The sequence below is a fragment of the Notolepis coatsorum genome, assembly GCF_963971535.1.
Source record: "Notolepis coatsorum genome assembly, chromosome: 18".
Classification (NCBI taxonomy): domain Eukaryota; kingdom Metazoa; phylum Chordata; class Actinopteri; order Aulopiformes; family Paralepididae; genus Notolepis; species Notolepis coatsorum.
In genome coordinates, this window is record NC_140182.1 from 42,117,500 (window position 1) to 42,142,828 (window position 25,329).

Below are 25,329 nucleotides of genomic sequence, written 5' to 3' on the forward strand. Positions count from 1 at the left end.
TATTTTTTTGCCTCCAAAAATGCATCTCCAAGGGAATATCCCTTGGACTTGTACACGACCGCGACACCACACAAAACATTAATAAGGCTATGCCTATGCTGCTATGACTAATATGTTACCAAGTTGGCTAATTTAATTGTTATCATCTGCTTTTGTAGGTGCATTGTCTGATATAATTATAAATTATAAATTATAAATTATAAATTAAATATAATATAATTGTTTGCTTGATAGACGAAGGTTGCAACATAATTATGTAATGTCATGTCGTTGGCTGTGAGAGCAGCCCCACTGCACCCAGGCAGCGCAGCCGAGTGAAACCTTGTTGGCTGCGTCACAGTCACGAAAGGGGCTACTTAATTAATGAATCCAATCCACCTTATTTATAGAGCACATTTAAAAACAACAAAGTTTACCAAAGTGCTGTACAAGTCCCACAACATAAGATAAAAAATTATATATATATATATTTTTTGGCAATCGAAGCTTCGGGGCCGAGCTTCGATATTTATATCGATTATTATATTATAATTAATATATATATATATATTTTTTTTTAAGCTTCGAATTAAAATCGAAGCTCGGCCCCGAAGCTTCGATTGCCAAAAAAAGCTTTGAAGATCAGCCCTAACTATATCATACTCTACTCTATACACTCTCTACTCTACTATATCCTACTCTACTCTATACACTCTCTACTCTACTATATCCGACTCTACTCTATACCCTCACTACTCTACTATATCCTACTCTACTCTATACACTCTCTACTCTACTATATCCTACTCTACTCTATACACTCTCTACTCTACTATATCCTACTCTACTCTATACACTATCTACTCTACTATCCCAATATACTCTTATCTATACATGCTCTACTCTACTATATCCTACTCTACTCTACTCTCTACCTAACAATGGTTTTTCTGAACAGTGATTTACAGTAGGATGCAGTGGAGGCTGGTGACCAAATTTTTAGGTGAAGCACAAATTATTATATTATATTATATATTAAATTATATTTTTAAAACATCCCCCACTGTGTGTCAGTGGTCAGTGGACACAGATGAAAACATAATATTAATATACACTATATATTAATATTAATACCAACACCAATCAATTAATTAATATTAATATTAATATCAATATACATACTAATATACTATCAATACTACTATTGAATATACATAAACTATTAATTTCATTTACACTATACATTTCATCAAACCAGCATGTCATGTCTCCTTTAACTGTGGGTGAAAGCGGTCCGAGAACTACAATGCCTGGCAATGTTTACTTCTGCATCTCACGCAACACACACAAGCCACCGGTCGTTTCAGACACAAACCCACACACAACGGACAAGATAGCAGTTCTCATTCATAAGAGCACACCAAAGTTCCACCACATGAATCTCACCGTGACAAATCAGCAGAGCCACAGAGGCACTAGATCAGCCGTGCATCAGCAAAGTACGCTAGCCTAGCCACAAGCTAGCGGCAACATTCATTCATTCATTCATTCACCACTAACACAGTGCACATGCAACGTGATACATTACATTGTGTTTATGTGACATAGCCAAGTTAACAACGTTTCAATCCCTTAATCAAGTCTCTAAACAATTCGGCTGGCTAACGTTAGCCATCCGCAAAGTACGCTAGCCTAGCCACAAGCTAGCGGCAACATTCATTCATTTACACTAACACAGTGCACATGCAAATATTATCTGCAGGCTGCATTAGCAGCCAGCAGCCAACGTGATACATTACATTGTGTTTATATGTGACATAGCCAAGTTAACAACGTTTCAATCCCTTAATCAAGTCTCTAAACAATTCGGCTGGCTAACGTTAGCCATCCGCAAAGTACGCTAGCCTAGCCACAAGCTAGCGGCAACATTCATTAATTTACACTAACACAGTGCACATGCAAATATTATCTGCAGGCTGCATTAGCAGCCAGCATCCAACGTGATACATTACATTGTGTTTATATGTGACATAGCCAAGTTAACAACGTTTCAATCCCTTAATCAAGTCTCTAAACAATTCGGCTGGCTAACGTTAGCCATCCGCAAAGTACGCTAGCCTAGCCACAAGCTAGCGGCAACATTCATTCATTTACACTAACACAGTGCACATGCAAATATTATCTGCAGGCTGCATTAGCAGCCAGCAGCCAACGTGATACATTACATTGTGTTTATATGTGACATAGCCAAGTTAACAACGTTTCAATCCCTTAATCAAGTCTACTACAAGTATTGTTCTCTAAACAGTTAGCTAACGTTAGAATCAAGGCTAAGCAGGCTTTCGTTTTACAAACACTACAACTTACTTTTTTCTGATCCAGGTGCATAAGTCCACTTCTTCATGTTGCTCAGTTGCTGGTTTATACTTCGGTCCTAATGTTGGCGCAAAGTTTAATTTAGCCTACTGTGTGTACTGTAAACTACTAGCTTGCTAAGCTAGTAGCTAGCTACAAGTTAGCTTGCCTTCACAGTCCAAGATGGCACATTCACGTCAACTACAACTACACTAGTCTTCAACTGAGATTAAAAAAAAAAGATATATCATCCAAGTAAACGATGCAGTGCACAACAATAAGTGAACAAGTGAATAAAGATCTTAAAATATGAATGATTATATTAGGCAAATTAATGTTCTTCAGGCAAATTACACACATGAGATGATGGAACACAACTTTGACTAGAACACTGAAGCCAGTCCAGCTGCAGTTCCGCAGGTATTTTTGCCAGGCAGACTCTGATTGGACTTCAAAGGCTGCCAATCATTCATCCTCCGTGTATTATTGGATTGTCAAGGCTGTCAATCATTCAATCCTCCATTCAATGGCAAGAGTTTAACTGCACAGACCGTGCTTAGATGAAGTTAATAGCCTATTTTGATTGGCTATTATTTATTATTTATTTAACATTGGGTCAACCTGTGAAGTTATTCTGCACGAATATTACTGCAGTCATTACTGCAGTGCAGGCCTGCTCAGAGCTGTCAATTTAGGCCATTTTTGAAAAAAAAAGAAAAAAAAGATTCACTGGCATTTTTTTACATAGGAAAACTTTTCTAATAAAAAATAATAATAATAATAAAAAAAAAAAAATATATATATATATATATATATATATATTTTCTTTTTTTTTTTTTTTTTTTATTCTTTTTTTTTTTTATTAGAAAAGTTGTCCTATGTAAAAAAATGCCAGTGAATCTTTTTTATATATATATATATATATATGTAAATTAATTATGAATTATGAGTGAATTTGTGTTTCACGTGTTGTCATAGAGAAACCTCCACTGGTAGGATGCTATTTACAGCACACTCATAATCATTATCATCATCATAGTCGCCTCTCCTCTAAGAATTCAAGAGTATTGTGTAGCTTAGTGAAGAGGAGGAAGAGGAAATGGAGAGAGAAGACAGACTGGGAATACAAAGTGTGTTTGGTTTGTTTGTATGTATGTGCGTGTGGGTGGATGAAGGAGGTGGTTGCTTGGTTCTGAGTTTAGAACATAATCCAGTGTCTGAACGGAATGACATTATACTCGAAAGGAATGACAAACAATGGTACCGTCCACATTGACCTCAGACTAAACAGAGAAAATAACTAGAAGACACACGCTCTATCAAAGGAGAGCCTACAGTAGACGACATACAAGTGTGTGCGTGTGTGAGTGTGAGTGTGTGGGTTCATGTACAGTACAGTATGCATACATAAGCCTGAGTATGTGTAGCCTACATGTTTGCGTGCTTCCATGTGCGTCTCTGTGTGCATGTACATCAATCAAGGTAAAAGGTATCTCACAAATGTTTACACCAAATAATCTCCATGGCACAATTGCCGCATGTTACATACAGTATTCGTGGTGAATCAAGACAGAATCCAGATTGGACCATCTCTCATATCAATGGAATGTGCTAACAGTTGACAGATTACCAACAACCAAACTGCATGTTATATGGCTGTGGGCTGTGATGACCTTTAATTATCATAACAAGCTCGAAACCGTCCAGACCCACGGCACAACTTAGGCACGGCCAGGTGTGGAATGTGAAAGTTGTTTGGTTAACGTCACACTTATATGCAGGGCCGTTTCTAGCTTTTTGGGGGCCCTATGTGAAATGTTGTTTGGGGGCCCCTATTTTGTGAAACTATGGTGGGGGTATTCCAAACTATTTAACTCATTGAGCACCAAAAACGAGATATCTCATTTTTGAAAGCTAGCGGTTGAGTGCCAAAAACGAGAAATCTAGTTATTTAAAAAAAAAAAAATAAAAAAAAAATTATTATTCTAAACAGTCATTCTAGTGTATGTTCTAGCGACCTCTGTGTTAGTTAGAATTTAAATGACGATCGAACCCCGAGAGGTGGCAGTATCGCCTACCTTTTGAACTGGGCTAGTTTAGTGTGGGGCCCCCCCACGCCGCGCACTAGAGAGCAGCGAGCAGCAGTGAGTAGAGAGGTATAATGGCGATCGTGACTTCTGGAGACTATTATGAAGAGGACAAAATGATCACATTTATGGATGCTAATGTGCGTTTTCACCAGACTACATTGGACTCAGCACTTCTGGTAAATCAGAAAAATACTATAGTCAAACCGGCCGAGGAGGTAACATTATTTGTTGCCGAGTTGAGAGCTCTCCATACTACAGCCAACTAATGTTCGGCAATGGTGATCGCCTAGAGCAAACTATTGGAGATTATTATGAAGAGGACAACCGGTGACGATCCATCCATAACATATGTGCGTTTTCACCAGACTATGTTGGATTCTAGTATTTTCAAACAGGCTGTTCCTGGATGTAACGTTACCCTGGTGCTGCTAGCGGGCCAACTAACATTATATTTATTGATCATGTTCTGACCTAAGACACTTGGAACAAGAGTGGACAGGGTTTTGGTGGACCTGCTGACAAAAGGTAACGTCTATTTTACCAAACCCCATCATAAAACATGCATTATTATTATGCATTAACATTATCCCAGCTTAATAAAACAACCCCCCCCCCCCCCCTTGGTGGGTTTGTGAATAGAAACATTCCATATATTCGTGTTTACCTTTGACCTGGAAATAATATAGGTTTCAGGCGAGCAACCCGCACGATAATACGCATGCTGCACAAAACACATCATATCTTGCGTTCCAGAAAAACAAGACTGGATTATTTTAAAACGGGACGATTTTTTTGCATGGGATAGCGCACGAACGAAGGCATGTAGAAATAAACGTTTTTTCCCTGTTGGAGTATAAATAGTGCCTGTCAAATGAACCATACTATTGTCTCCATAGCTATAATATAGAATATACGATGGGTCTGCAAACATCGTGCAAATTGTCAAAAAAGCTGGCTCCAGGGAGTAAAGATGGAAAAACAGAGTGGCAGTCAAAGAGTTAAGGTGGGCATGCATTTAACATTTAAATGCATACATCTGCTGCACTTTAAGAGGAAAAGGGGCTAGATCCGTGAAAAGAAACGTATTTTTTTCTCACAAATTCAAATCAAACATCTCAAGTTGACCCCAGAAATGACAGAAAATGATAATAAATAGGAAACACTGGGGCTCCCCTACATCAAGAAACTCCTGAAAATTTACAGGATTTTACCGAATCTGCATTATCTCCAAAATGCACATACAGTAAATGAGACAGATACTGCATTTTCCTTAGATTTCTGACTTACAATATTGAAATTTAAATGGAACTATTTAAGATAAAGTTAAAGTTAATTAAAGTTTGAAAATGCAACTACATTTTTTTATTTATTTTTATTTATAGAGAATAGCCCACTTGCGGTCATAAGCAGTAGCCTATACAAAAATGTAAGCTGATGATTTGCTGTGAAGCTGTCTGTCAGCTGTTCATCAGATGTTCATCAGTTGTTCCAATGCCTGCATGTTGTAGTGTGGATAAAAAATATTGGGTTTTGTGAACCCGTTGCTGCCTTGAAGCTTTCCCGTTCACTTGGAGCCTGGCCAGATCTTCGACCGCGGGATAAGTAGCCTAAATAAAATGATTTCATACAACTTAATATCCCAAAATCCAAACTATCCCATTAACCTTAAATGTTAATTTTTTTAGCAGTTTGGTAGCTAGCCAAATAGTCAGGAAGGTTGTTTTCAGACGCTGAGTGATTCTATGAGTAGACGTCATATCCGTTGTTTACAGTTATTATATCACAGTATGCAACAATCAGATTGCTTGAGTTGAGCTACCTGTTTTATAATGATACATTATACATTTGAGAATAATTACAAATGGGTAAAAAGGAATGTAAACCTGGTCAGAACAATGGGGCAGATTACAATATATTTCTGTTAGCCATGCTAGCAATCTAAATAATCAATCCATGCCATGCTGATTTGACAAAATGGCATCTAGCCATTTTCATTTGAAACAACTTTCATGGTTTCTCCATAGAGCTCCATTATACTTTTAGTCAGGGGAGTGCCATGGTTTCTTCATAGAGCTCCATTATACTTTTAGTCAGGGGAGTGCCATGGTTTCTTCATAGATCCCATTATAGTTTTAGTTAGGGGAGTGCCATGGTTTCTCCATAATGTTACATTATACTTTTAGTCAGGGGAGTGTTGTGGTTTCTCCATAGAGCCAGTGGCGGCTCTGCCACTAGGGGCGCACGGGCGCCGCCCCACCTGCTGTTAAATCAGAGAAGAAGAAAATAAAACGTTTTAGTTTTTTGTTTTATAGCCCTATAAATAATATAAACATGTTTAAAATGAATAATATTTACTCATTTTAAGTATGTTTGTATTTCCAATGCACAATATAACGTTATTATCTCTAATAAAAAACACTCGTTTTCCTGAGCAGGAAGTGACATCACGTTTTTTTTTTTTTTTTTTTTTTCGGCCCGGGCTAGACGCGATAGCGCTCTGAGTGCGCGTCACAGTTTGATCGCTGTATCCGTCACAGCCAATCAGTGCATAACGCGTTGTGCGTTGAAATATGACTATTATGTTGGAATCCGGGCGCGATTTGAAGCGGTCTAGCCAGTAGCGTCAAGAATTTCTGTAGCCGCATTTCGCGGAGACGCTCTCTGATTGGCCGACGCCAGTATTTTTTTCCGTAGCAGAATTTCACAGAGACGATCTCTGATTGGCCGAATCCAATTTCTAATGTTCCAATTCTAGCTTATTCCTAGGTTGGTCCGTTGGTGGTATAGATAGTTGTGTTGTTGTTGATGCAGGCAGCTGTTTGTCTTAGAGCGTGCCGTGACTGCAAGTTCTTTAGACTGTTAAGCTTAGGCACTCTTTCAAAGTTGGTTAAGGTTAGAGTTTGTCTTAGAGCATGGCGATAGAACGTCGCCAGGTAGTTTGCAGTCTGTTCGAGCGGAAATGGACAAAGGAATGAAGTACTTGTGACTGTTGTGTGGTGCTGCTAACTGCTAACAAGCTAACACTTGGCTAACAAGCTATATGGCGGATGCAGTCTGGACACAGTGGACAGTGGTCTGGAATACATCAACAGTGGATTATACACACTACTTTATCAAGGCAAGCCCTCCTGCCCTGGACGTGTCAACTAAACAGTGAGTCTCTCTCTCTCTCTCTCTCTCTCTCTCTCTCTCTCTCTCTCTCTCTCTCGCGTTTGGATTGAAAATACGTGGATTATGGCTTGTTCAATATCGTCTATGTTTGAATGAATGAATGAATGAGAACTTTATTAACAGATTGCAGAATGGGTACAATACAGTACGGCTCAATACACACAATTGTTAAGGGGATGCAGACCAGAGAAAGACGTTTGTCTTGTTTACATCAGGGTCCCAGATTTTCGATTCATATCGATAGTTTAATAGCTAGCCCTTGGCTCGTTTAACAATATGCAAAATATGTGTACAGCCCTGTACTCATACTGAAGTTATTCTTGGTATATAATAGGTCTGATTGTGTAACGAATCGATTCCACGTTGCGCTGTGTGTGAGAGAGAGAAGGAGAGAGGGAGAGATCTGCCTGTGTTTGGAGACGGAGCGAGTTTTGTTTCTAACTTTTCTATTTATATATTGTGTTTCAAGTTGTGAATTAGACTATACTTTATTTGACTGGTTGTGTGTTGTTGTAGTAACAGTTGAGCGACTCGTTCATAAGAGCCGATTCATTGCCGTGAGCGTGAGTCGAATCGCTCACGTCTTGCCATGAGTCGGTTGCGTGGTACTGTACATGTTTGCAAAATGTTTGGTATAGCGCCCCTAGTGGCGAAGCATCCACGGGCCGCCACTGCATAGAGCTTCATTAAACTTGTAGTCATGGTTTTAGTGCAATGGTTTCTCCATAAAGCTACATTATACAGTACTTGTAGTCATGGTTTTAGTGCCATGGTTTCTCCATAGAGCTACATTATACAGTACTTGTAGTCATGGTTTTAGTGCCCTGGTTTCTCCATAGAACCAGTCACGTGATTCAGCATGTACGGCTGATTGGCTCAAACACAATGGGTTTACAAACGGGAATCTATGCTGTAGGGCACAGGTTTTCATTCATTTTCAATAATGTGCCTCTTGTTGCACCTGCCAAGAACATTTGGGTGTGGAGACATCCTCAAGTTCTCCAAGTACCTGTCAATAGTAAGGAATAAAATGATGGTTAACTAGTCCTGACATATCCTTGGCGGAGTGTAATGAAAAGTGTTTTCTAACTTTATTATCCCGAGAGGCGAATTACCGAATTATCAAGCAGCACTACACGGCAATGGCAGGTTGGCAAATAAGAACATTCAAATAAATACATAATAAAAAAGAATATATAGACGATACAACCACAATGACATAAAGCTATACTGCCCATTGTGTTGTATCGTAATAATGAGCTATTCCAATGCCATGTCATTGGAGTAGGTTGGTAGACATAGACATAGGCGCCTCCATATACATGATAATATGATGTAATAAAATAAGAGAAGTAGAAACATATGTCGAAGGACAGGGACTTTATATGCCATCTCTTTAAGTATATCCTTGAAATTAAAGGCTTTGACTTTGACCATTCAAATGATTTTGCATTCCAGCCAGGACATGGGAAATGGCATTAATTTGACCCGTTCTACAAATTTGCCTTGTTTTTGATGGAGCACATCCAGATGATGGATGATTTTCAGGCACCAACTGGCTTCTGTTACAGTCATACACAGAGCTTTATGCTGCACACAGCAGGGTGCCATGGCAACTCATAAATCAAATATTAGACATACCCATTGATGTGTTGGTGGCAATCATAAACACTGCCTGGGGCTTCAGATTCTAACGGCTTGGCTAGGGTTCTATCGGGAGTTCAGGTGTGTGTGTGTGTGTGTGTGTGTGTGTGCGTGTGTGTGTGTGTGTGTGTGTGTGTGTGTGTGTGTGTGTGTGTGTGTGTGTGTGTGTGTGTGTGTGTGTGTGTGTGTGTGTGTGTGTGTGTGTGTGTGTGTGTGTGTGTGCATGCTAGACTAGTTGTATGTGTGAGCGTACATGTGTCTGTGATGTAGGCTACATCTGATGTATGTAGGCTATACCGGTACATGTGTTTAGTGCGGGAGGGTGTCTGTTAGTGTGTGTGTGTACATGCATGTGTGTGTGCGTGTGTGAGTGTGCACTTGCTACCTGCTGTGCAGAGCAGGCAGATCAGAGGGCCAGAGACGGTGAACTCTGCACTGTGACAGTGTGAGAGGAGAGGTGGTTGTGAACATTAGGACAACACTCCTTCATTTGGTCATCCATCACTCCTCCTCTCATCCATCTTCCTCCTGATCTATCATTCATCACTTTCACTGCTCTCTCTCTCTCTCTCTCTCTCTCTCTCTCTCTCTCTCTCTCTCTCTCTCTCTCTCTCTCTCTCTCTCTCTCTCTCTCTCTCTCCTCTCTCTCTCTATCATCAGTGTGTCTGGATGGGTGTGTGTGTGTATGTGTGTGTGTTCTAATAGTGTGTTGTTCTCAGGACAGCGTATTTGGTCTGGCGGAGGAGAGTATTGAGAGCGGGAGAGGACGCTGCCCCTACGACCCCAACAGCCCCTGTACCGCTACGCTCTCCAGTAAGTACACTTAAAGGGACAGTTCGGATTTTTGGACAATTAAAAGGAACGCGCCAACATTAATGGGAAATTAGTTTACCGTCTTGTCCAGAGTCAGACTGGAGAATATAGATACCAATGTCCTCTCTGTGCGTTCAAAGCTATATGGCCTAGCCTAGCTTAGCGCAATGAATTGAAGCAAATGAGATGCAGCTAGCCTAGCCTTAAACTCCGGGAGACACGTTTGTTTGCCAACGCCTAGACTTGCCGCTTCTCATCTGCTTCTAGTCATTGTGCCAAACGCAGGGAGAGGAACTCGGTATCTATATCTTATTGTCTGACCCTGGAGAAGACAGTAAGGGGATTTGCCATAATGTTGGCGTGTACCTTTAAGTGGTATGGAAAACGTGTTAGTAGTGTAGTTGATGCAACGCACATTAGCTTATCTCACAGAGTTCTGTGGTTGGAGTGCTGGCCCGCCGCCCGGTTCCAAGCGACCCGGGGGGCGTCAGAAACAGGGGGTGGGGTCACGGGACAACAAAGTGTGAATATCACACCTTAACGTGCAGGAAACCACCAACACAAAACCTGTGGTCCTGAAGCATCTCCATGCTTGATCCATGTCGAGGCTGTGACGTCACGTGATGGCCCGTGTTCCAAAATGAATGGCATTGCCAGTTACTTGCACTACTAGCAAGTATTCCATACCACTTAATGTGCAAACATTCAAACTATCCCTTTAGCCTACAGTACCAACTGGATGTCTCTTCAGTGAAACATGAAGTCAGTCCTTCAGTACATCATGTGTTTGTATAATGTTATTATGTCGTTTCCCCTCCAAACCTGATGTTTAGAATAATACTGCCATCTCCTGGATATTTAGATTTTATTCATTTGAGCCTCCAATTTAAGGGACACTCCAGCAAAGAAACAAAGCAGATTTATTGTATTCATGATCTCGTACATATCCCAACACTACAAACTGCCTTGTACAAATTAATTCGGTTTGAGAGTTATTGAGTTAAAGATTTGGAACACGATGATGTCATTATGATGTAAAATATTCCAGGAACTATTGAATACAGCTCAGAATCAAATTAATGCATTTTGGGCTTCGAAGCGTTGGCACCAATTATTTGATGATATCCAAAGCTTTGCTCCCTCCCCCCTTTGTCATAGCAAAGCTTCAAATATCACCAAATAATTGGTGCCAACTATTCGAAGCCCAAAATGCATTCATTTTATTCTGACCTTAGACCTTACTGAATTTTTATTACACAAACGATTTTCTTGAATCACAGTTTCTCCTTGAATGTTCACAATGTATAACTACATGTATATATGTAATGTACAAAAATGTAATACTGATTTCGGCATCGATTACTATGGCAACGATTACCATGGCAACGATTGAAGTTTCAAAGCATTCGGGATGCGTCTATTTTTTTACCAACGGATTTCCAGTTCCACGTTCGCGTTCTGCGATCTGATTGGCCACTGACGTTTCTGGTGCGATCTGATTGGCCACTGACGTTTCTGGTCATGTGACATGTGCGCCCAATCGCGTGACGCCTGTGTCTTTGCCCATTTCCGCCTCGAACAGCATGCAAACTACCTAACGCCTAGTTTATCACTGGTTAAGCTTAGGCGACTCTTTCGAAGTTGGTTAAGGTTAGAGTTTGGAATCAGGGTTGGTGTTCTATCGCCATGCTCTAAGACAAACTCTAACCTTAACCAACTTCGAAAGAGTGCCTAAGCTTAACCGGTGAAAGAAACAGGCGTCACACGATTGGCTGCACATGTCACACGACTAGAAACGTCAGTGGCCAATCAGATCGCAGAACGCGCACGCGGAACTGGAAATCCGTTGGTAAAAGTATTGACGCATTCGGGACAGCCCTAATATATAAATTAATTTGTATGAAACATATTTCTGGGAAATGTGTGAGTAACAAACTATTGATCAATGTTGCAATGTGTGTGTGTGTGTGTGTGTGTGTGTGTGTGTGTGTGTGTGTGTGTGTGTGTGTGTGTGTGTGTGTGTGTGTGTGTGTGTGTGTGTGTGTGTGTGTGTGTGTGTGTGTGTGTGTGTGTGTGTGTGTGTGTGTGTGTGTGTGTGTGTGTGCGTGCGTGTGTGTGTGTGTGTGTGTGTGTGTGTGTGTGTGTGTGTGTGTGTGTGTGTGTGTGTGTGTGTGTGTGTGTGTGTGTGTGTGTGTGTGCACATGTGTCTCAGGAGGAGAGCTGTATATTGGTCTTTACACAGACTACTGGGAGAATGATGGAGCTCTATGCCGTCTAAACAACCAGAGCTACACACGTACAGAGAGAGACGACAGACAGCAACTCAATGGTGAGGACTCATACCTTTACTCTGACTCCAGGAGCACAAATACATCAAGACACGGTATCTCTTGTTACAAATGGCAAGTAGTCTACTCCTTAAAACAAATCTAAATGAATATAAAAATAATAGAATAAAGTAAAATTCTATGTTCTCTCTCAAGCTATGATCTATTATTGTCTATAATGGTCACATTAAAAACGCAGGAAGGTGTGAGACGTGAAAGTCAAGAGAGTGGCCAAGTGTTGATTAATCATGTTTTGTTTTATGAGAGAGTACATCTTTAACATAATGTACTGTATGACCTTCTAAAACTCATTGATCATAACTATTCTTGTCTTTAAATTCTGACCAGCTCAGTTCTTATGATGTGTTGCTAGTGTGGCTAGTTGGTCTTCTTCGCTTTTCTTTCAAGCACTGAAGATTCTCATCAGCCAACCAAAGCACTGACCTTTCTCAAGTGGCCAAGCCCTTTATATGGAAATGGATTTTGAAATACCATTTTTCCAATTAAAAGGAAATATGACCTTTGCCATGAAGTATTTAGACATTCATAGATTATAGAAATACTGCTCTCAGAAGTATATTGAACAGATTACACACCATAAAACTAATTTAAAAACAGAGTCCCGATTAAACGCAGAGTCCCATTTTATAGGCTGGTTATGTCTACTCATTTTGACAAATAAAGGCCAACTATCTGCAAACCACTGATATATAATAAAAGTCAGTATATTATCCAAACTCTGCCATTACATTTATGTTACAAGTGATATGCTGAGCAATATCAAATTTGGGAGTTGCTAATCGTGCGCACATCTACACACACACACACACACACACACACACACACACACACACACACACACACACACACACACACACACACACACACACACACACACACACACACACACACGCACACACACACACACACACACATTGGTAGACTAATACTTGGAATTGACAGCAAATCTTTCCACAAAGTAATAGCCCAGCCAAGACAACAAGACACAGCCAGAATGTATGATGCTATGATGACCTATTCTGACATGGTGACCATCATGGTGATCTTGACATTCAACCCAGCTTTTTTCCAGTGTGTCCTAATTTGGTCATTAACCTGACCATTCCGGTGACATCAGAGGCATGTTGACTAAATGTGTCATGGCTGCACCCTGCTGGTGAAAATGGGAATAGATTGTGGATTTTCTCCCAAACCAATAAAATGACTGGCGTATGTTTACGGTCCCCCGAGCACTGGTCTGAACTTGGATATCACTGCCTGCTTCTTGGAATGATCTCCAACACACACTAAAAACCTATTCTCTACTAACGTATGGAGTATGGACAATTTAAAACTATGATCACAAACCTCCCTGTGTCAATATGTTAACTGTTTGGTTTGAACTGATTTGTCTTTGTTTTCCATGTGTTTTATCCTATGTATTCAATGTGTAACTGTTCTGTTAATCTGTGACTTTTTATTTTGACTTGCTTGTCATCTTGACATCATTACAAATGAGGGCAATCCTCAATGATTCTTGAGTATAGAATAGAATAGAATAGAATAGAATAGATCTTTATTGTCATTGTTACAGTTGTTACAACGAAATTTAAAAATGCAACCCTAGGTGCTAGTAAAAAAAGAAAAAAAAATTAAGGCTGAATGAATGAATAAAGTCAATTTATTTAGCTAATAATGGTGGTGTGAAAGGGGACTTGTGTCTCATCGTACAATTACTTGTTATGTATGACATTAGCCTGGCATTAATTTAGTTTAGTTTATTTATTTAGCACATTATTTAAAAAAAAATTAAAATAAAAAACAGTGCTAGGAGGGAACGAAGCCCAAAGGGCTTGTACAAAGTTCCACTCCCATCGTTGTCCATAAACAATATGGACGAATTACATGTAAACATGGACTACAAAATAAACTACATATTGCATTAGCATCACAATAAAGTATAGGAACATTTAAATGTTCTCTCTTTCTCTGTATTAGCCAGTAATATAGAAAACCACTGTAAAAAAGCCTAGCGCATACATCTAAACTTTGATATATAAAAGCCCATGTAAGCACATTCACCTTGGCACCACAGGTTTAAACGTGTTGAGATTACACAATTTGCTCCATGCACAATGCTTGATTACAGTGGGGATTACAAGGATTTGTTGCTCCCAAACAAACAAGTATTTAAAATGCTGACTCCCATAATCTCATAATAATTTGCATGATTACCTTAATGCATAATTCAATACCTGGTTGCTTGAGGAGACATACAGTAATTAACATGTACAGTAGCATGATATTTGTCATACCACTAATCACATCATCATTAGTGTAGTTAGAATGGTATATGTAAATATATGGAGAAGCCTATTAGTATTGTACTGTTTACCCGTCTAATTGCCTGGGCATTTAGATTATATTCAGCCTAATTACTATTGAAATGTATAGACAGTGGGGTCCCACCTCACCCCAGTAATGGCCATCTTCATTATGCTGACTATTCAATTAGGATAATTATCAGCAACAGTATAAATTGTATGTCACAGTACGTTTAACTGTTATCCATTACTCTTATCTAGGCGTTTTCTGTTGTAAAGCACTTTGAGCTGCCATTTTTGTATGAACGGTGCTATACAAATAAAGTGTATTATTATTATTATATCAACTGAGTCACATACTTTACCGTTTCCTCAGGGCCTAAATTTGTCGGGTCGGCAGTAATTCCAGATAACGACGACAGGGAAGACGATAAGGTTTACTTCTTCTTCACCGAGAAGGAGATGGACGCCGAGGGGGCGAACAAGGCCGTCTACACCCGCGTCGGACGGATCTGTGCGGTGAGAATGCAAATAAGAACTTCTTATCGCACCGTAGAAAGTAATACTTTGTCAAAGACGTGCTAAGTGCTAACGGCAGCACTGTCCGTGACCGTGTCTTCTCAGAACGACCAAGGGGGACAGAGGATGTTGGTGAATAGATGGAGCTCTTTCCTGAAGACTCGACTCATCTGCTCCGTGTCTGGGACCAACGGCATCGACACACACTTTGACGAGCTTGGTAAGCCTGTGTGGGCTCATCTTCTTTATTTATTTATACTGTACATATATTTTTAAGTTGCTTTAAAACAAGATTGACGTGTTATTTTGTGTATATAGTTCCCTCCCTTATGTCAGTTGTATCTCCAAAAGGCTTGATCCATGATTACATTTATTTTTCTATATGAATTTGATAATTTCAGCAGATACAAGGTTTCTGCAGGACGCGTGAATTGTAAATTGGTTTGTGTCTCAAAAGTACTTTTTGGCCGTGGATGTGTTTCAGAGGACGTGTTCGTGTTGAGGAACAAGGATGAGAAAAACCCAGAAATATTTGGCCTTTTCAGCACAACAAGGTCAGTGGAGGACATGCACTTGACATTCTACAGATTACCCTTCTACGGGCGACAGTGTGGCTCGGGAGGTAGAGCAGTCGTCTGGCAATCTGGAGATTCCCGGTTTGATGCGTGTCGATGTGTCCTTGAGCAAGACACTTAACCCCTAATTTCTCCCGATGAGCAGGTTGGCACCTTGCATGGTTGCCTTCGCGGTCGGTGTGTGAATGGGTAAAATGTGAGGAACAAATTGTAAAGTGCTTTGGATAAAAGCGCTATATAAATGCAGCTATTTACCATTTATACTGCTATCAGGTAAAAATGTAACTCTTAGATTAGAATTAGAATTTCCCTGTTATCACCATGGAACACCGCTCTGATTGAACGCTCTCATTTCTCCCATCAGCCCACACACACAGGGAGGGCTTTATAAAACACCTCATCCCTCTCTCACCACCAGCCACAGGTCCCATAACATAACCCCGGAAGTAGATGTAATCCTAGTAATTTTCGGGAGGCCAAGCAGATTTATTTTTAACAATTCTCCATTGTTTCTCTCTCTCTCTCTCTCTCCCTCTCTCTCCCAGTGCTGTCTTTAAGGGCTATGCAGTGTGCGTATATCACATGGATGACATCAGAGCAGCGTTTAACGGGCCGTTTGCGCACCGGGAGAGGCCAGAGCACCACTGGACCCCCTACGAGGACAGGGTCCCCTACCCTCGTCCCGGATCTGTGAGTCTTGACAGACCAATGTCAATAATGTTCATATGTTGGATTTTCACTCTTCTAGAGGCACCATGTAGTGGTTAACACTGTCGCCTCACAGCAAGAAGGTCCAGGGTTCGATTCCCGCTTGGGGACCAGGTTTCCATGATGCCAGGTACCCAGGTGGGGTATCTCCCAGGCCTTTCTGTGTGGAGTTTGCATGTTCTCCCCGTGCTCGCAAGGGTTTCCCCCCGATAAGATAAACCCAATGGAAAAACATGCACAACAACAGATCGCTAACGCTGTGGCGTCCTTGACGAAGACGGACAGGAGCACTTGGATTGGTCCCCTGGCGCGGCTCACGTTGACGCCTGTCTGCTCCCGGCTGCCCTTGGGGGGAAGGACGACGGGATGGGTTAATCGCAGAGACGAATCGCATCAGCGATCCTACAGACAATGCATGCGTGTGTGTTCTGGTGTGTGTGTGTTGTGGATAATAGCCAATGCCAATTAAAGACCTCTGAGCAGGTCCTGCATTATTATTATTATCATTATGCATTCAGAGCACTCTGGTTGTGTCTGTGTCTGCAGCAGATATCCCCTGAGTGGGAGAGTGCTGGGGTCATGTTGGACAGCGCTGGGGTCATGTTGGACAGCTCTGGTGAATGTCAGAGCTGTTGTAGCTAACAGGCTATTAAACATGCCAGCTTTTGAGATACGCTGTTTAATGTACCAATGCGATACAGTGTACATCTCCTTCTTTCTCACTTTTCTACCCTGTTTATCTGCCTTTCTCTTTCTTCCTCCATCCATCTATCATCCATCTATGCATCCATCTGTCCATCCATCCGTCCATCTATCCATCCATCCCTCCCTCCCACAGTGTGCCAGTAAGATGAACGGTGGTGGGTTCTCCAGTTCTAAGGAGTTTCCTGACGAGGTTCTGCGTTTTGTGCGTTCCCACCCTGTGCTGTACCGTCCGGTGCTGCCCCTGCACCGCAGACCGGTTCTGCTGCAGACAGAACCAGGCAAGAGGAAGCTGACCCAGATTGCTGTGGACCGAGTCCAGGCTCAGGACGGACACTATCACGTCCTCTACATTGGCACTGGTATATATACAGTACATGCACACACACACGTTTACTTAATTAGGCCACTTTTGAGGATATTGCATTGACTCTACCTATTGCCTATACCTAACCCTAAGCCACTGACCCAGAAATGAGCTTTTTCCAAATTAGGGACAGGGCTTTTGTCCCCAATTGGAATACACTGGTCTTTAGTCTGAATTGCACATTGCATGGTTCTGTTGAGTAAAACGATCTACTTAGTCTTGAGGTTAAATGTGACTTTCAATGATGTTTAAAATCAATCACTATCTCTGCTAAAAAGCTGGGAATTGTGCAGTGAGTGGTTGCCCATGCCAACTAACTAAGGATTCTGGGCGGCTAGGTGGTGCAGTGGGCAAGGCACTCACCACCAATGCTGGAGACGCTGGGTTCGCGTGTTCGAATCCAGCTCTCCACATTGTTTTCAGTTTGGCTGGTCGTCCGTACTAATACAATTGGCAGTATTAGAGGGTGGGAAAGCTGATGGGTGGGTCCTGGGCGTTGAAAAATACTCCTACAGTTCGGTCGGGGCGCCTGCTCAGCGAAGGAATGATCTGGAGGGAGGTAGTGTGACCTTCCACACGTTACACTCTCCCAGTGAGAATCTGAGCTGCCAGGCTGGCTGCCGGCTGGCTGTGTATGTGTCGGAGGATAGCATGTGATAGTCTCCGGCCTCTCGGACCAACAGTAGGGGGGGTGCGCAACAACCAGGAAGGGAGTTGGGAATTGGCATAACGACTAACAGTGGGATGGGAGAAAAATTGGAAAAAGAGGAGGGGGAAAAAGACTAAAAAATAAAAAATTAAAAATAAGGATTCTGCTGCAGGTGGCGCATGCATAGCGACTGGTTTAAGTAAAAAAAAACATTACAAAATTGTCATTTTTGACCAAACAAACCATTCTGTGTTGTCAGCAATTTACCAGTGACTTCAAATGTGAAAGAAAAACGATGAAATGTACGACAGATTCTTAGATACGGATGACTCCCAATTCAAAGAGTTAGGGGTCAGGTCTTGTTAGTCTTGTTTGTCGTGTTAGTCCCTGTTATCAAGATGGCCGCAGATGGCACATTGCCAGGGTCAGGGCTCCATCTACACAACAACAGTGAAGAAACATGTTTGCCTTTGGTTGTATGATGTCTGTGCATGTGTTTATAATTGTTAAGATGGTTCTACAACTTATATATAACTGTAAGAAACTCTTCATCATCACAGCTCCTGGGCCATTATCCAACACCACCTTTGCTATTCTCAGAAGTTGCTGTTAAGTTGCACTGATTCTGTCATTATACTGAGGTGTCCATGCTCTGTGGGTGATGGTGTGAAATATATATTCTCTCTCTCTCTCTCTCTCTCTCTCTCTCTCTCTCTCTCTCTCTCTCTCTCTCTCTCTCTCTCTCTCTCGCTCCCTCTCTCTCTCTCTCTCTCTCACACTCTCTCTCACACTCTCTCTCACACTCCTCTCTCTCTCTCTCTCTCTCTCTCTCTCTCTCTCTCTCTCTCTCTCTCTCTCTCTCTCTCTCTCTCTCTCTCTCTCTCTCTTTCTCCCTCTCTACGTCTCTCTCTCTCCCTCTCTCTCTCTCTCTCCCTCTCTATGTGTGCGTGTGCGTGTGTGTGTGAGTGTGTGGGTGTGTGTGTGTGTGCGGGTGAGTGTGTGGGTGTGTGTGTTGTTTTTATGAAGATGCCGTGAGTTTGTTGTGTCGCTACTGACTGTTTTTAGTTGACATGTTTTAATAAAGAACATCAAAAGTCAAAGTCTCTCTCTCTCTCTCTCTCTCTCCCTCTCTCTCTATCCCTCTCTATGTCTATGTATCTCTCTCTCTCCCTCTCCCCCTCTATGTCTATGTATCTCTCTCTATGTATCTCTCTCTCCTAGATGACTCAGTGGTGTTGAAAGTGATTACAATATACAACAAAGACACAGACACCATTGAGGAGGTTTTGCTGGAGGAGCTACATGTGTTCAAGGTAACCTGTTCGGACCAATCAGCTCTAACCTTGCACACCTTCCACAGTGGTTCGGACCAATCAGCTCTAACCTTGCACACCTTCCACAGTGGTTCGGACCAATCAGCTCTAACCTTGCACACCTTCCACAGTGGTTCGGACCAATCAGCTCTAACCTTGCACACCTTCCACAGTCAGCTCCGAGCAAAGATAAACAAAACATAAACAGGACAACTTCCCAGGTGGTTATGTGTAACAGACAGTGTTGGGGAAACTACTATGAAACTGTAGTTTATCAAACTTTTACTCTAAAAAAAGATTTAGCTTGTCAAACAGTCTTTTTGCACAGAGTACTGTGACTTGACACTGAGTAAAGTGTGTGTGTGTGTGTGTGTGTGTGTGTGTGTGTGTGTGTGTGTGTGTGTGTGTGTGTGTGTGTGTGTGTGTGTGTGTGTGTGTGTGTGTGTGTGTGTGTGTGTGTGTGTGTGTGTGTGTGTGTGTGTGTGTGTGTGTGTTCGATTTAGGAACCGGGGCAGGCCAATCCTCACTTAGGCTGCCCGAAGATGTGTTTTTTAACCCATTGAAACCGAGAAACACAACATTGTGTGCATTATAATGCATTATTAGCAGGCGTTTTAGCAGTTGTTGAGAAATGACTAGGGAAATATACTTGTTTCTAATTAACTACCTAAACTACATGACCCAAAGTAGCTAACTACTGAAAAAGGTACTGAGATTTGAATGTAGTTCAAAGCTAATTGTAGTTGAACTAGTAATTGAACTACATGTTGGTAACTACTCCCCAACGCTGGTAACAGACCATCTGGCAGTAACATCATGGACTGCAGTTGACTAAACTGCACGGACTACAACGCATAATGAATGACGTATATCACACCAGTTAGGGTACTGTACCTTATGTATACTGTATATACTTTACTTACCCATAGTATATGTTTAGATTCTAGTGTTTATTGTAACCATATTTATTGTCATGTATAATATAACTGATAGGGCATACAAACCCTCATCTGCACCTTTGATCAATGATCACACTGCCTACTTGCTCAGATGCGTATATTCAGAGTTAATTATATTGTTTACACCATCTATTTTTACTTTCTACTGTACTATAATTGTATTGCCTATATTTATGTCTTCTACTATTACTATTACCATGCCCATACCTGTATCTCCCCTCCCCCATGCTGCTATGATGCCTGCATTTCCCCAAGGGGATCAATAAAGGAATATCTTATCTTATCTTATCTTGTGAGTAGAGCTCCAGACTCATGATCGGATCACCGGTTCGAGCCCCGGTCAAGGCCGTTGTCGGAAAGTGGTGTTGTTGTCCAGCAGGGGGCACTCTGTCCTCTGGACTATAGTCATTAACAATTCCCCTGTTACGGTGATAGGGACACCATATAGCTGCGAGTGCCGTCCTTCGGATGAGACGCTAAACCGCGGTCCTGACCAAATCTCGGTTGTTAAAGAACCCAGGACGCCTATCGCAAAGAGTAGGGGGTTCCCCAACATTCCTGGCCAAATTCCCAATCAGGTCTCTGACATCAAGGCCACCTAATCATCCCTTCCCCTTAATTGGCTGATATCAATCAGTCTCCTGAGTGTTCAGCCATTGTGTAGTGTGATGTGTGCCTGGTGCCAGTGTATGGCAGCCATTGAGCCTGCGTAGCCCAAGGTTGGATGCTACCAGTGGTGGTGAAGGAGGCAATTTCGACCCTACATTGTGGGGAGCGCTTTGAGTGTCTAGAAAAGTGCTATATAAATGTAATGATTTATTATTATTATTGTCTCGTCTTATCTTCCTGTTGCAGTGTTTGCTAATATCAACAACTGATGGGAAACCAAATGTATCCCATGTCCTGTAGAATGTGTATGGGTAGCACTTTATAATAACACCCTGTTATAATACATTTATAAGGTATTTGTAGATAATGAACTAATCATGAACAAACAATTTATATACATTCATAAATGATTATTAAATAATTTATAACTATATTTGTATAACATTTACAGATTAGTTCTACATTATTTATAACTCATCAACATTGTTTGTACTTGATTTGTTCATCATTAAATAATGTTGTTTAATGTGTAGTAACACATTTGTAGATGCTTTGAAAAATGGATATGAAAAAACAACTATAGTGTATCTCCATTTATTTTTCATGTTCAACAAATGATTTGTTAAGACATTCATAAAACATCTATAAATCATTTGCAGATGCTATCGTGGGGGCCAATCTAAAGTGAAGCCTATTCATCATTAACAAGTGTCTAATACAGTTAATTATTTGTTTACTTTTTCATCACATGTTACAAATGTTGTAGGCAGCTTTCGGATACACCCTTCTAAAGACCTCTGCAACAGGTCCTGCATTATTATTATTATTCTTTGTGACATCAAACAGTGACAGAATTAGGACTAAAGATAAATGCAATTTTATTAACATATAAAATACATGTGCATGACATATAGTATAACGTCGGGGGGCACTAGGACCCAGGAGTACCCTGGCCAGGTATTGAAGAGTATCTAGAGAGGAAGTCTCACGCGAGCGAGACTTGACGTCACGTGTGTTGCCGTCTGTTTGAATGGAAGCACAAGTTATGCGTGCTGCGTGATTACATATGCACGCCGCATTTCTCGGAGACGCTCTCTGATTGGCACCGACTGACGCTCTCTGATAGGCCACTGACGCGTTTGCCCAATCCGTGACGAGCTGTGTCTTTGCCCATTTCCTCGTCAAAGAGCCTGCAAACTACCTGGTGTTCTATCGCCATGCTCTAAGACAAACTCTAACGTTAACCAACTTCGAAAGAGTGCCTAAGCTTAACCGTCGAAAGAACTTGCCGTCACGCTCTAAGACAAACTCTAACCTTAACCAACTGCGAAGAGTGCCTAAACTTAACCAGTGTAGAAACAGGCGTCGGCCAATCAGAGAGCGTCTCCGAGAAATGCGGCGTGCATATGTAATCACGCATCCGTGCTGCTCCTGCCCCACGCTTTTAATAAGGTATGAGCAGGTTAAACACCTTTTTTGTTGGTAAATCTATTCCATAATTTCCGACCTACAAACAACTCTTATATGTTGTGTAGACGTTCGTGTAGATGTGGTGGCCGCTAACGTTACATTTGTTCCTAATGTGTGCTCAGTGCTCACTACTGTATGTATGTATGTGATGACGACACGACACACAAGAGTAATAATTATTTGTGTCGTGTCATCATCACTGAGCACACGAGCACACATTAGGAACAAATTTAACGTTAGCGGCCACCACATCTACACGAACGTCTACACAACATATAAGAGTTGTTTGTAGGTCGGAAATGATGGAATAGATTTACCAACAAAAAAAGGTGTTTAACCTGCTCATACCTTATTAAAAGCGTGGGGCAGGAGCAGGGCCGGATTAACGACCGGGCCGTCCGGGCCGCGGCCCGTGGGCCTCTAGTGACAAGGGGCCTCAAAAAAATTAATAAATACATTTTTCTTTTTAAATGTTTTTTTTTTTTTTTTGGGGGGGCCCTCGTCACTAGAGGCCCAAACATTTTTTAGTTTTTTTTTTTAACTTAAATTTGTAATTTTTTTGTAGGCCCCTCGTCAATAGAGGCCTTTTGGAGGCCCCTTGTCACAAGAGGCCCCAAATTATTATTATTATTATTATTTTTTTTACTTTTATTTGAATTTTTTTTTGGAGGCCCCTCGTCACTCAAGGCCTTTTGGAGGCCCCTCGTCACTAGAGGCCTTTTGGAGGCCCCTCATCACTAGAGGCCCCAAATTATTATTATTTTTTTTTTTACTTTTATTTTTACTTTTTTTGGAGGCCCCTCGTCACTAGAGGCCCCATTTTTTTTTTTTTTACTTTTATTTTTAATTTTTTTGGAGGCCCCTCGTCACTGGAGGCCCCACATTTAATTTTTATTTGTTTTCTTATTTTGGAGATCGATGTCATACTGTGACACTGAAATGAAAACATATTTCATCAACTAAAATATTTAGTCAACAAAAATATTTCATCAACTAAAATATACAGTACGTCACACCCTGCCGTCTGCAAGTGGCTAATCTTGAGTATTTTTTCTCCTCTTCATAAGAGTTTGAGGTTTTCCGTTTGAGGTAAAAACAGCAATAAAAAGTAAAAACTTGCATCTCCACATCCCAGCCCCGACGCTTTTGAATACTTTTACCAACTGATTTCCAGTTCCGCGTTCGCGTTCTGCGCTCTGATTGGCCACTGACGTTTCTGGTAGAGCCAATCGTGTGACGCCTCTTTCTTTCACCGGTTAAGCTTAGGCACTCTTTCGAAGTTGGTTAAGGTTAGAGTTTGTCTTAGAGCAGGGCAATAGAACACCAGCCCTGATTCCATACTCTAACCTTAACCAACTTCGAAAGAGTCGCCTAAGAAACGCCAGTGGCCAATCAGATCGCAGAACGCAAACGTGGAACTGGAAATCCGTTGGTAAAAGAATAGTAGGTGAGATCTTCATTCCCCAGAGGTAAGTCAGATAAATCTGGTCTGTCTATCTGTATGTCATGTACACGTATGTCATATATGTTATGATGAATTGAAAATGGGGGACCCTGATGTAAACAAGACAAACGTCTTTCTCTGGTCTGCATCCCCTTAACAAGTGTGTGTATTGAGCCGTACTGTATTATTTGTACCCATTCTGCAATCTGTTAAATAACATTTTCATTAATTCATTCATTCACAGACAGTAACACAGGACAAAAACACATTTCAACCCCCTCTCTTCCCTAATTATAACAACTGTACAAGCAAAACTGTACATTGGAATATTGACAAAACCATACTTGGTCATTTCCTGTACATTGGAGGGGGTTGTGTTAGGACATTTACAGGGGCCAGTTTCGAATTGCAGTCTCCCGTAGGTGTTCTTTGAGAGTGTTTTTGCACATTCCTTTACAGCTTTGGGTAGGGCGTTCCACATTGATGTGGCATAATTGCGAAACGTGATCTGTGTAGCTCCCTCTGGTGTTGTGATCGTGGTATTCACTGACCTTTGGGAAGTATTTTGACATGTACATGCGTACCTTGGTCGTGTAGTGTATCTTGTAGACCAGGCCCATTGCAAGTTGCTGTACTCTGTCGTCTACTCTAAGCCATCCTAGGTTGTCAAAGTGGGCAGGGGTGATCAAAGTCCTTTTAGCTTGGTCCTCAGAGCCCACCACTTCTAAATATTCTATATATTTTTTAAAGTGACATATAAAAACGCCACTGTGCGTGCGTGCATGTGTATGTGTGTGTGGGGGGGCCTCCACAAGAATCTGGCCCAGGGGCCTCTGAAGTCTTAATCTGGCCTTGGGCAGGAGCAGCACGGATAACTTGTGCTTCCATTCAAACAGACGGCAACACACGTGACGTCAAGTCTCGCTCGCGTGAGACTTCCTCTCTAGATACCTGGCCAGGGTACTCCTGGATCCTAGTGCCCCCCGATGTTACACTATAATGTCATGCACATGTATTTTATATGTTAATAAAATTGCATTTATCTTTAGTCCTAATTCTGTCACTGTTTGATGTCACAAAGAAGGGTGTATCCGAAAGCTGCCTACAACATTTGTAACATGTGATGAAAAAGTAAACAAATAATTAACTGTATTAGACACTTGTTAATGATGAATAGGCTTCACTTTAGATTGGCCCCCACGATAGCATCTGCAAATGATTTATAGATGTTTTATGAATGTCTTTACAAATCATTTGTTGAACATGAAAAATAAATGGAGATACAGTATAGTCGTTTTTTCATATCCATTT

At 41.3% G+C, this 25,329-nt stretch overlaps 1 protein-coding gene across 2 annotated transcripts in view; it reads left to right on the forward strand.

The window, feature by feature from the left end:
• Positions 1–25,329, forward strand: part of sema3e (sema domain, immunoglobulin domain (Ig), short basic domain, secreted, (semaphorin) 3E) — a 74,561-nt gene that overhangs the window by 38,941 nt on the left and 10,291 nt on the right. For both annotated transcript variants that reach the window (XM_084335589.1, XM_084335590.1), the window contains exons 5-12: positions 9,959–10,052; positions 12,265–12,381; positions 15,080–15,222; positions 15,328–15,442; positions 15,707–15,776; positions 16,343–16,487; positions 17,344–17,569; positions 19,445–19,536. In XM_084335589.1, the coding sequence (XP_084191715.1) occupies positions 9,959–10,052; positions 12,265–12,381; positions 15,080–15,222; positions 15,328–15,442; positions 15,707–15,776; positions 16,343–16,487; positions 17,344–17,569; positions 19,445–19,536 (1,002 nt within the window). The remainder of the gene's footprint in view (positions 1–9,958; positions 10,053–12,264; positions 12,382–15,079; positions 15,223–15,327; positions 15,443–15,706; positions 15,777–16,342; positions 16,488–17,343; positions 17,570–19,444; positions 19,537–25,329) is intronic.